This window comes from Trematomus bernacchii, unplaced genomic scaffold (genome assembly GCF_902827165.1).
Source record: "Trematomus bernacchii unplaced genomic scaffold, fTreBer1.1, whole genome shotgun sequence".
Classification (NCBI taxonomy): domain Eukaryota; kingdom Metazoa; phylum Chordata; class Actinopteri; order Perciformes; family Nototheniidae; genus Trematomus; species Trematomus bernacchii.
In genome coordinates this window covers 13,420,625-13,433,024 of record NW_022987828.1, presented here as the reverse complement: position 1 = coordinate 13,433,024, position 12,400 = coordinate 13,420,625, and the positions used below count along the sequence as shown (strand labels likewise).

The 12,400-nt window shown below is 39.2% G+C and overlaps 1 protein-coding gene across 4 annotated transcripts in view; it reads left to right on the top strand.

The window, feature by feature from the left end:
* Positions 1 to 7,620: 7,620 nt before the first annotated feature.
* ccdc88ab (coiled-coil domain containing 88Ab) overlaps positions 7,621 to 12,400 on the top strand; it is a 70,011-nt gene continuing 65,231 nt past the window's right edge. For all 4 annotated transcript variants that reach the window (XM_034152261.1, XM_034152259.1, XM_034152260.1 and 1 more), the window contains exons 1-2: positions 7,621 to 7,683; positions 7,800 to 7,900. In XM_034152261.1, the coding sequence (XP_034008152.1) occupies positions 7,621 to 7,683; positions 7,800 to 7,900 (164 nt within the window). The remainder of the gene's footprint in view (positions 7,684 to 7,799; positions 7,901 to 12,400) is intronic.

Sequence of the window (12,400 nt, the reverse complement as noted above, 5' to 3'; positions counted from 1 at the left end):
CTCCTGATTGGACAAGCTGAGGTGAGTGTGTCACATAACATTTGACCGTCAACCGTACAGTAGACAGTACACAACAGTTCCGCTTTCCGTTCAATCTGAAATACAACGGTAGCTAGCATGTTTGGGTCAAATTGTTACCTTTAAATTAGCAGCAAAAAAATATTGTAGCTGTAATGTAATAAATGTAGTCTTTATTTTATAGTTCGGTTGGGAAAAGGAACCACATTAGATGCTAGCTGCTGGCTAGTTTAGTTTGTTGTTTTTTTATTTGTATTTATAAAAAGAACCCTTGTTGTTTTTACCATATTATACCTTTACATTTTTGGTAAAACATATTATTGTTACACTCGTGACAATTGCCAAAGAGCATTTTGAATTTAATTGATTTATTCTACAGATCATATTTGAAATATCTGGCCATTATAGTGTGCATGGAAAATAATATAGAAGAAGAATGAGGATACAAATAACCACTTAACCACTAGATTTATTTATTTTACCCCATTGTATACCAGGCTCTATATAATTAGCTTGTTGTCATACATTTATAGGAATACATGATGTAGGCAATGTAACTCAATTGTAATTTTGAAACAATATACTTTAATCTGGAAGAAGACTGGCATAAGAGAAGTCCAGCAGTGGGTAAGCCTCTCATATGTTGTTTGGTTTCCTCACCACCAGGTGTCAGGAATGACTCACACAAATCTTTCAACTCTTGAGAACAAGTATATTCTAAACCTATCTTTTAAACATACATACATCTCTGTAGCCTATACTGTATATTTTTGAATGAACTATTTTCATGAATTTGATCAAACACTGTCAACCTTTTGGATTCAAATTGATCAAACATCACAGTTTTTTTATTGTAGAACACAGCATGTAAAAACAGTATGTCTGTATGTTAAATATAATATTAACTATCTATACCCTTTGTGCTTCAAACAGCCAGTTAATTTGACTGTCAGTCGATCAATGACCTTGCTACTTGTTTAGACAGTGAGTCCAGAAGTTAGCTCACCAGTCCTCCAGTCAGTCAGTCTTTGAGCCAACTCACTAACAGCGGGCTGCTGCAGTTGTTATGGCAACAGATGAGTGTTCACAGCATCTCTAACACTCGCTGGATTACTTTCACACATGCACACACTTCCACACGCACAAACACATGCACACACTCCAGCGTAATTGCAGGGTTTCACACAGCCACTGAAAAACACAGGCACTCATTCCCATTATTACCTAGTATCTTGTTTCCATGGCTCCGGGACACATTGAGATCTCGTTATTACCAAGCAGAGCCGAGGACTATTAGTGTGTAATGGACCAGTCAATGTTTTGTTGTAGCCTGCAAGGATCCGAATCAGGATGCTGTTTTGCTTTCTATCAAAGAGAGGGTTTGCTTTCAGAGAATCTTCACATGTAAATGTCCATCGATAGACATATACAGTATATCGATTGGTCTGTCGACAGTCAATCTATATATCAATTCAATGTGATCTATCTTAAAGACATCTCTGCGACCTTTGACATTATTTGGACCAGGCTGAGTAAAGACATGATTGATGAATGGTTGTTTTTGATGATTAAGCAGACCACATTTTGACAACCAAGACAATGAACACTAAATGAAATAAGCCTCATTTTACACATGAATACAAATGTAAAAATATTTTTTGTCAATCACTTGTGGTCCTTTTCTTTGCCATGTTTTAGTATTATGTAGAAAGTGAAAACCTGTTTTAGTCTTTCCCTGCGTATGTGTCGTTGTGTTGCCTTGGTTGCTTCACCACTTAAGAGGTTTAAGTGGTTTTCTAAATGTCATGCTGTGTCGTTTCAGCAGGTGACAACAAGACAGCCGGCATGACTGCTGCTCTGATCCGTTACACACACATGAAAACACACACATCAGCATGGATGAAAACTGAGGCGTGTTTTTCTTCCTTTTTTTCCCTTGACAACCAGATAACACTGTCTCTAAAGGGAAACCATAATCACAAACATCATGTGTGATCTCATTTTACAGCTTTTTGTTTTGCAACTTTCCTTGTGGAATCGTGTCAAATTATGTGCATTCATCCTCTTCTTTGGTGAACAGACACATTTCCATGTCTCCTGTGTGTCCCTGAAAAGCCAGTAATTTGATCTACTTATATTGACATGCACAAGCTCAAGTAGAACCATCATTTAGACAGCTCTTGGCAACACATGATTTCCTTTGTCACAAGCGTGATAATTACGTTATGAAAAATGTCAAGGTTCCATGTCAAGGTTCCACTGCCTCAGAACAAAGTAGAGCAGATTTAATTCATGGTAAATCAAAAAAATATTTATTTAGAGGCCTCTAGAATCCTGCTGGTTATAGTATATCAGATATTATGTCTCCAATAAACATCTCTATCCAAACAAAATCATGCAGTTCGATTACATGTTAGCTATCAGTATATAGCTCATGTAAACTTACAGGAGCAGTGTAATGATTGGATTGGCAAATTAGAAAACCCCCATTGTGTGTGTGTGTTTGTGCAGAAACAGTGTCTGGATATGAGTGACGATTCACTGATGAGTGGATCATTGACTAAGCTTGAATGATAAATGCACAATATACAGCAAGATGATGCAAGGTAATCAATCAAATCAAAAAGTACGATTCAATATTTAAAAGGGCACATTGAGAAAATAGGAAAATACAGATACAAAGAAGGCACTTCCACAAGCACTGAGTGTCTTGAAAATACCAGTGTGTAATGTTGAATGGCATCCGTTCATTTGTTACAGTGTGCAGGTATCAGACACTGTATGACTCGGGTCTTTAAAACATGAAAAAAGAGAGATTAATCTCCAAAGTGTCAATAAAACGTGCCCAAACAAAATCAGTGTTTATTAGTTGTCTCAAAATTATTATTTTCAAGAACCAGCTAGTAACTAAAATCTGTTTCATTACAACGTTGACCCCTGCATTCCTAAATATTGGCTCCCCGCGGTGCTGTTGATCTAAAAAGCCTCTCAGACAGGGAGCAGAGTAAATCAAAGCCTCAAGGCCTGGACTGCAAAGCGCTGATTACTTTCCGTCTCAGACCTTGAATCCAGAGCATTAAGGCTCATCTGGAGAACCTCAGACTCTGCTGGGGCTCACCATGGGTCAAACAATCTTAATAAAGCACATCTTCGTGTTTAAAAGAGGAGAATAATTACTTTTCCATCATGATATACAAAGGTAAGTCTCTCTATGTATAAGTTAAGGGATCCATCAGAATTCACAGGGTTCAGAGGATGCATGTATTTATTATTGTCCTGTGATGTTATGCAATTAGGATTTGGCTCTGCCACAGGGGGTCTTAATCATTTGAACTGGAGATCTGATTGTCAGGCATTGATTTCCTATGGCAGCAATACTGGACTGGGAGAAAAAGAGACAGAGAGGATGGTCCGGGTGACCTCCGCTGCAAAGATAGAGGTCAGACCTTTCAATTATTTAGTCAAACTAGAAAGGTTTTAGGAGTAATGTTTGACGATCTATTTAAAAAGTGTGTTTTTATGCAGTTTTTTTATGAACATGTGAAATAATCGTCATGTTTCTGATGGTGCATTCCTGTGCTCAACATTTTTCATAAAGTCAACGCCTTACCACTAGATTATCAGTATTTAAAGGACACTCAACAATGTATGAATGTATAAGTAAGTACGTTGTAATTTTGGCCTGTCTGTTAAACACTTTGGGTACAAAGCAAGATATATCTACAACATTTGACCAGAATACCATTACATATAAAACATAATAATACCTAGTATGATTTCTTATGATTTTGATCATCATGTATTTGGGCAGCATGGCAATTAATACTGGTACCGGATTACCATCAATTCAGTTTGAACCCCAATGTTTGTAAAGTCATATTTTTCACCATTTAATGCTAGTTGTTGTCAACAGAATTGTATTAAACATGTTAAACATCCTGTTCACTCAGGAAATGCCTTATCAACCAAACTACATCATACCTAGAGTATTAATCAGATTACCATGGCAGGGGAACTCAGAAGTAAAAGTCAGTCATTGAAGAAAGAGGAAATTATAAAACTCAAACTATTCTGTCCAGCATTAGTCATCCCTGCATTCACGGCCACATGAGATCAGCACAGCTCCCATTTCAAAATGTTTGTGGTCACTTGTGGTAAATTCCTCTGAAATTACTAACAGGAAACTGCAGACTTTGACAATTTATAAAAAAAGAGAGAAAGCTGCGAGGTCATGCGGTTGATGAGAGAAATAACGAATGTTCTTCTGTTTTCAGGGCACTACTGTTTTATGATCTTGGATTTTTTTTAATTTCATCCTTAGACTGGATTCAAACCAACTCGAGGAAACATTTCCATTTCCCTCCTTGCTGGTATTGCAGAGTTTGAGCCAAAAGAGGCGGGCGGTGGGCTTCCTCTGGGTAGTTTTGCCTACTTTATAGCTGAGTGTGTGTGAGGAATGTTGCTGTGGGTCCGTAATCACTGAGTCATTATGTGGAGGTGGATGCCGCTTTGTGACAAAACTTCTTCAAAGCATCGTGAATAATAGATTTTAATTAAACAGGCAGGAGCGCACCGTTCAAACCAAAGTTAATGAATCCCACACCTACGCAAATAAATGACATGATCACAAACACACATCGCTATAGAAAATATCCAACTAATCCTCCTCAGTAATTGAGCAGAACATAAGTGCTGCTGCGTGGGTGAGCCATGAAAGGTTTTCATTATCTGCATCATTTTGTATCCTACAGAGGGTCTGAAGGTTACGAGAGATGAGTTTGGTTTGCCACAGGAAAGGGTTACATTTGAGTATAAAAATGTGGTTTGTGTAGATTCAGAGACCTTTTTATATCACCAAGATAAAACACACCTCATTGATTTCTAGGGGGGAAATACAATTATTGTTGTGGGAGCAGTGGGCAGAAATTAGGGAAGAAAGTATGAAAGCCCTGAAATGATCATCTGATTTGGACCAACTAATTTTGGTTATTGTACATGAGAGATCATCTGTATTTTCCAAATTCAGCAATGCACTGGTTTTGTGAGGGGGGTCCCTGTGGGTGGGACATAAAAGTCCTGTTAGTCATGTTAAAGCATTGCTACCATTACAGATGTTGCCACATTTAAATCCAAATGTGATGACAGATGTGCGACTGTTTGCTTTTGTTCCACACATCCACACCCGATGCAGCAGATTAAATGGGTTTTTGGATGTTAAACTCTTAATAAATAAAACTAAGGAGAATCTTTTCCAAACTTCATACTTCGATTGTTGCACATTTGCTAAATTATACAGAAATACTTAATACAAGTCATGTTTAAGAAAAAAAGAAATTATTTTTGACAAATGGAAGGTTTGATTCTTGTGAATCTAGGGTTTATATATTTTGTAAGTCCAAACCGCAGTGTTGCAGTACCAACATGTCAGATCTTACGCCGAACCAGCCTCCTACCTGCAAGAGGTCAAAAACACAGTCAAACATTATATTTTGAGACATAGGATGCTTTGAAGCTTCTACTTGATGCTAGATCTAAATGATCATTTAAGGTGTCTGTTAAAAACAGAGCATGATATTTATTGGCTTGATGAAGGTTTAGATTTAATGTTCCTCCTGATGAGCATTTATTGCGCTCACAGCCCTCCAAACAGGTTTTTCAGAAAAAGAGACACAACAGGTTCAGTCAGGATGAAGCTGAAGCACCAACGGCAGTGAGCGTTATTCTAAATGCAAATGAGAACCGCTGCTTCTTCAGGAGAGCTGCTGCTGAAATGTGCTTATCAACAGTTTAAGGAGAGCATACAATAATCTATTTGTTCCTGAGAGGTGACCCAGGTCCCCAGCTCCCAAATCAGTGATTGTGTTTTAATTGGCTATTTGGTCACACAGCCTTTGCTCCCTATTCACACCTAGAGCCATTCATCAAATGTTGATAAGGTGTCTCCTATAGCTGCATGGTGAATGACTGTGGGTCTGGATTTATCTATTTATTGTCCCTACCTTGTTGCTGATACAGCTAAAAGAAATAGTCGACTGAGTAAAAAAAATTGACTGGTTTAATACTGCATTTGACTATGATATTTTTGTGTGCTTAAAAGAGGCATATATCACAGTGAGATCCCATTTCTGAACTTCTAATAGTTTTAATTGTCACAAATGTCTTAACTGCTTTTAATTAGATGATATATCTTGAGTATCTTGGAATAGTTACATAGTAAACACACACATGCACTTTTTCTAGCGTTACAACCAGGGCTGAGAAATAACAATCAACATTTCTTAAAGATTAAAATAATGTCTTGAATATTATTGTTTTGTGAAAACATATAAGGGTAACAATAATATGTAAAACACAAAGTTAGCATTAAGATGGAACTTTGTAGATTTTGGCTTTTTTGTTTTAAAATGTCTTAAATTATTAAAAGGTTATTGAAACAGTTGCAGATTAATTTTCACCTGATCAATTAATCAACCTATTGTTTCAGGCCTATTGTCAACTGAATATTTTAACCTATAAATGATCAGAATTTAATTCATTTAGTATTTCCTTTAAATCCTGCATTATATACTTTAGAGAGTGTCTCTTTATTTTAGCACACAAACAAAAAATGTACTGTACATCAGTATATTTGTACATTACCCACCAGGTGTCAGCAGTCTACTTTTCAAAATGCATTAATGTCCTGTTTGCTGTAAATACAGACAAAAGGTGTGCATGGATGGACCCTCAGTATTTTCTACCTACTATGAAATACAATTAGCAGAAAATATCAAGAATGTCTTTGCATATAAATTAAAGTATAGCTGCACCAAAACGTATTCCCTTCCAATTGATATCTGAACCATACCTCAAAAACATTTCCTTCTTCTTTCCAACACAGCTCTTCAAATACTTTTCTAGATGCCCGTTTGTTATTGTTGTAGGAACAAATTAATGGAAATGGAAAAGGGATGCTTTGATCAATGCCCTATTTTTCTTTTGAAGCGAAAGAGGCGGAGGGAGATGCAGAGGAGAGGGAGGCGGTGCTAAGTGTCCTCCAGTCATCCTCCCTCTCTGTTCATTACTATGCTGCATTTGAACGGAGGCAGACAGAGGGGATAGACGAGAAACCGGTCAGAAATGACTTCACATAAATAAGAGGACTAAAACCAGGACTTTAAACCTCAGGATTCTTTTCGCACTGGATATTCCCTTTAATGATTCGTGTCCTGATGAATATTTCCCCGTCAAGGTAGATTCCTCTTAATGAGACCTTTTGGCAGGAACGGTTATTTTTTCACAGCCTGCATCAAACCATACCTGTCTCAGGTCTCATGAAACAACAAAATGGGATTCATTTTCCTTCCCATGAGGTAGCCAAGCCCAGCCGGTGACATCTGAAACAGCTGGGTCGTGTCGAGAAGATTGTGAATTAACGTTTTTTTCTTCCTCTTCTACCTCCCTGAATATCTCCAAGGAAGAAACCCCACAGGGACCTGGTTTTCCAGCAGCCAAAATGAGATTCGATTTAATTGAATCAACTACATGAGTGGATTCAAAACAAACACGTATTCCTCCCAAGGAACGCACAGTTTCTAAGCGGCGCCAGTGTCTGTGGAAAATATGGAAAGCGAGGTTTTCACCCCTTCGCTGGAGCAGTTTATGCTCACGCCTCTGGTCTGCTGGGTGAGCTAATTAAATATTCACATGTGTATTAAGCTCACTCATTACTAGCCCTGTCCTGTGAAGGCATTCCTATTGATTATCTTTACACCTATCTGCATTGTCTCATTTATTTCCAGGTGAAGACAGTCGGCCAGGCGACACTGACCGATGGCACCCAATTATCGGAATATATCGAATTAGTGGATGGGATTTACCTGAACGAGATAATGCTTGAGATGTAAGTAATTTAACACATATTCAGTAACATATTGGTTAATGTATGTCCCCTGCACCACCATACTGTAACATGATTGGCCAAATGAGAGCATACATGAGGACCTTTGGTTTGCCCCCTAAAACCCACCATGCTAATAGATACTACAGCAAAAAAAAAATGCATATTTGATAGTTGGATAATTAAATATATATGTAGTTTGTTTGCCCAATGTAAAGGGTCTTTGGGTGTTGACCAGAGACAACAATTGACACCCTTAGGGTTTTATTTGGGTGAACCCACATTAACCATTTCTTCAAAAACTCCAGCCTCTAGTGTCCAGCACTTGAAATTGTCTGCTGGAGTGAATGTAGGCTACACACAAAGGGACCCTGTATTAAGGGCAAACATGGGTCACACAGTCAGAAATCTGTGCAGACAGTTATTGTCAGTATCCCTGGAAGCTGTGTTGGTTTCTGCTCATCTGTGACTCATGGAGGCAGCAAGCAGCTCCACAACTTCCAGTAGCTCTGTTTTTTCAGTCACTCTAGACTGTCATCTGCAGCCTGTTGGAAGACACTCCGCCCCTGGATGCTACACAGCTCGCATATCCTGCTGTGCTGCAGATTTAAATAGAAATAGTAGCCTTAAGCAGACAAACATTGGATGCAGTGCAGAATCTGGATGCAGATTACACAGCAATGCACATCCTTCATAATGTAGCAGGCCTGCACAGATTCACATTTGTTTGTTTTTTATTCCAGTTAAAGGAAGGGGGATGCTTTGGCAGGTTTTTGATCGAAGAGAGAGAAGATGAGGCATTAGTAGCCTGCCTGACTCTGGCCGTATGTCCAGTCTCCTCCTAACATATAGCATGACAGCTTTCCATTCCTTTGTCTGGCTTAGGGCTGCTACTTCCCGCTTGCAGGGCAATTTTTCACATTTTCCGCTAATGCCACACTCAACACTGTCAGCATTTACTCCTCCTAGTTGCTGTCAAAGGAGCGTTACAGCAAGCTTGTTCCCAGTGGAATTGATTCTCACCTCAGAGGAGATTATAGTGTGTTGCAGTTCTTTAAGGCAACTGCTTGTGTAATCTCGCTTCAGTATCTCTTCTAGGATTGGGAGTATTTTTCATAGTGAGGGGAAGCGTGTCTCTGTGTTTCTATATATGCTGAGTGTACCTCAGCGTGAATTGTTTTTAGAAAGGTTAATCTGTTCCTTGGAGGAGTGCACGAGGAGCTGATTAACCTCGACTGCCCCTGTAATGTCTCTGTTTGGTGACCTCTTCCTCCTGCCCTGCCCTCTGCCACTGTCCTCGCTCTCCTACTGCTTGGTTTCATCACTTCGCTAAGCTGTTAGATTTCAACAACCTTTTCCTCCTCTCTGTAGCATGCTTGTTTTTCCTCCTCCTCCAGGCTGTGTCTCAACTCCCAGAGGAATCCTCCTAAACAGAAAGGTGTTTAAGGAGGCCAGTGCAGGTTCATTTGGACAAGGGCGTCTTTTCTATTCCACACACATCCTACTAAACGATGAAAAAGTCAGCAGTATTTTTAGAGCATTTTCCCCTATGGGACAGTATATAGTGGAAAGCAACCGGAAGGATTTGAGGGGGAAGGGTTGGAAGCATGAGTGAGGCAGAAAATGATTTGACAAAATGGTTGAAAACCTTAAACATTAACAGAGAAGACATGCATTGAGAGAGGAAAGGCTGGCATGAAGGAGCCACATTTGAACCCGGGTTTGCAGAGCCACATGACCACGCCTCCGTACATATTTAGTTTGAAGACCAGGCATTCGGAAAGATTTCTGTCTGGACTTTCTGTTGTGTTTTGAGTTCTGCTGCACAGAACAGCCAGCGCTGAGTGAAATTAACTGTGACTGGCTTAGTGATCGCCTGACAGGATGTCGGGGATTGCCACAGCCAGCTCTCTGTGTTTATATTTGTGTGTGTGCTTTTCTGTAGGCTACTGTGTCTGTGTGGGAGTGTGTGTATCTGGGGGTGTTTTTCCTCTGTGCATTTTCTTTTGGACTGAGGCAGCTGTTGGTAGTCGTCCTGCCCGGCTACCCTCCCACACAAAAGGCCTATGTTGGTCAGACGTTACTGTATGATGGTGACTTTTTGTCTGCCTCTCACTTTACAAGCACCACGTGGTGGTCTCCAGTAAAATGACTGAACTACAATATACTTTATTATGAGCAAAAATGTATGTTATACACATCAAAACAGCTTTGGATGATGACAGTTATCAAAGACACTATGTTATATCTTTTGGATTAATTTTTAAAACGTCATAGCAAACAAATTCTGGTTGAAACATGCCACATGATCCAAAATGTGTTTTAGTAATGCCTCCTTCTCTCTTTTAATCTCTTTCTGACACTGTAACTCATTAAAAGTAGCTTAGAACCCACAGGTGAGTTGTTCCAGTCCTTTGAGGGAATGTAGGTGATTATTAACAGGGAATGCATTCATTTGAATCCTGGGCTCCCACAAACATAAAAACAAATGTAGTGTTTTCCTCAGCCCCTCTGATCTGACAACTTAAAATATTTAGTAGGGAGTTTTTCGGCATTGCACTGCTTGTGATTCTTCTCCCTTCTGTAGCCTCTGTTTACATATGGGAAAAATAGTTAAGCACTGATAACACTTTCATTCAAGAAAATGCAGCCAAGTAAAACACTTCAGAGTGAATGATAACACTTCAAAGATATACACAGTCTTTATGAGATAAAAGTAAGCGTGCAGATGTGTGCAAAAAACACTATCGAGTGATTTTACTTCAAAATATTTTTCTCTTACTTTCTCACAAACTTTGCAGGCCTCTGACTGAAGAAACATGAACTTTGACCATTTTTACCGTTGCTTTCAGCTGTGGCACTATAAGCCAAAGTGTTGCTGTGTGAGTGTTTCTGTATGGCTTTAGTGCCGACATGGCAGACAGGCTGGCAGCAGTTGTCATCCGAACAGCATGGGAGAGCACAGAGAGAGAAGAAGAAGAGAGACCGCAGGATTATCTAACCGTTTGCCGACACCCAGATGGCACCCCCCCCCCCCTCCCAACCTGCCCTATTTTGACTGACATTACCTAGCCAATTAGATTGCCTCCTCAGTGCTGTCAAACCAATTAGTTTTCCCGCCCAGCAAGAAGGGAGCCAATTCAAGTTTTGTCAGAGTGACAACTGTCCGATTCAATTATCTGATTCCCTGCCAACCCTGTAGACTCATGCTGGCTCTTTGGCCTGTTTGGTGAACCAGTCAGTCTGTCCTCCACGGGCTGTTTGGACAGAGTTAGATACACTTTTACCAGAGAAAAGGCGATTTTAAAGTGTCCTTGATTTTTACATAACCTTCATAGCCAGTCATTTTCTTTTTTGGGGATCATAACTTGCACTTTGTTGCGCTGTAAAGTTGTGTGACCCTGAAAATGAGCTAGTTTGAGCAAAGACATTGAGAGTTCAAAGAGTTAAACAGTGCATTATGAAAAGAATGCTGTCAGGCATGTTGTACAGGTTAATGTTTCTGTTAGCTTGAGTACTAAGACAGATCTGTGCATGTCTGTTGATCTGTATGAATGGCTGAACATATGAGAGAGTATTAAGAATGTCAAGGTAACTTTCCCTTGCAGTATTTTCATTTGCATATGTTTTCTGCTAATAACACGCAGACGGGGTGCTTGCCAGTGGTTTTCTATCATGAAGTAAACCTATGAGTCAGTGAATATGGATCTTTTAATACTGAATGAGGATTTGAAAGTTTATTTATTTGTCTCTCAAGGCCTGTTTACAGTTAATCCACCGAGAAGGCTCACATACACAGGACTTTGTCTGTCATCACTTCCTTTCATGACAGAATTGACTTTTCGACACATCATGCAGAATACACAAACACTCGCTGAAATCGACCAATGAGCTTTTTAGAAGAGTTTTGCTTTTCGGGGACGACACTGAATGACGTGTGTTGGTTTAAGCCCAGGACCCAGTTGGTCTTTTGTCGTAGACTATCAGATGCATCATGGTAATTGTTATACCAACACATGGAGGCTACTGTACACTGGCTCGTGGCTTTCTTTTTATGGCTTTCTTAATTTAGTAGAGTTAACGTACCATCTGGCAACGCTTTTTTATTATAACAGGCACATTTATAAAAGGCCACATTTTAAAGAAACGTAAGAGTCAGCTCTCTTCCTTTTTTAATGAATTTAGTCTTGCATCAAGTGAGGGGAAAACATTTAAGACCTTTAGGCATTCAGTATCTTTCATTAAAATATTGTTATGTAGCCTTTTTAACCAATCTGTAATCAAACATAAGACATGATTTATCCTAGTTAATTACATTTATGAAAGATTGGACTCGAGCTGCAACGAAAATGAATGTGCTGCTATATTGTTAGGTAAAACAATTAATCCTTTCAGTCTTTTATTATGGTTCTTGCTTTTCAAATGAAACAATGTTCCCCTTTTCTTTGTCATGGACACAACATATCTTTTGATTTTGGACTATTGTTTGGACAAAAATAAGAC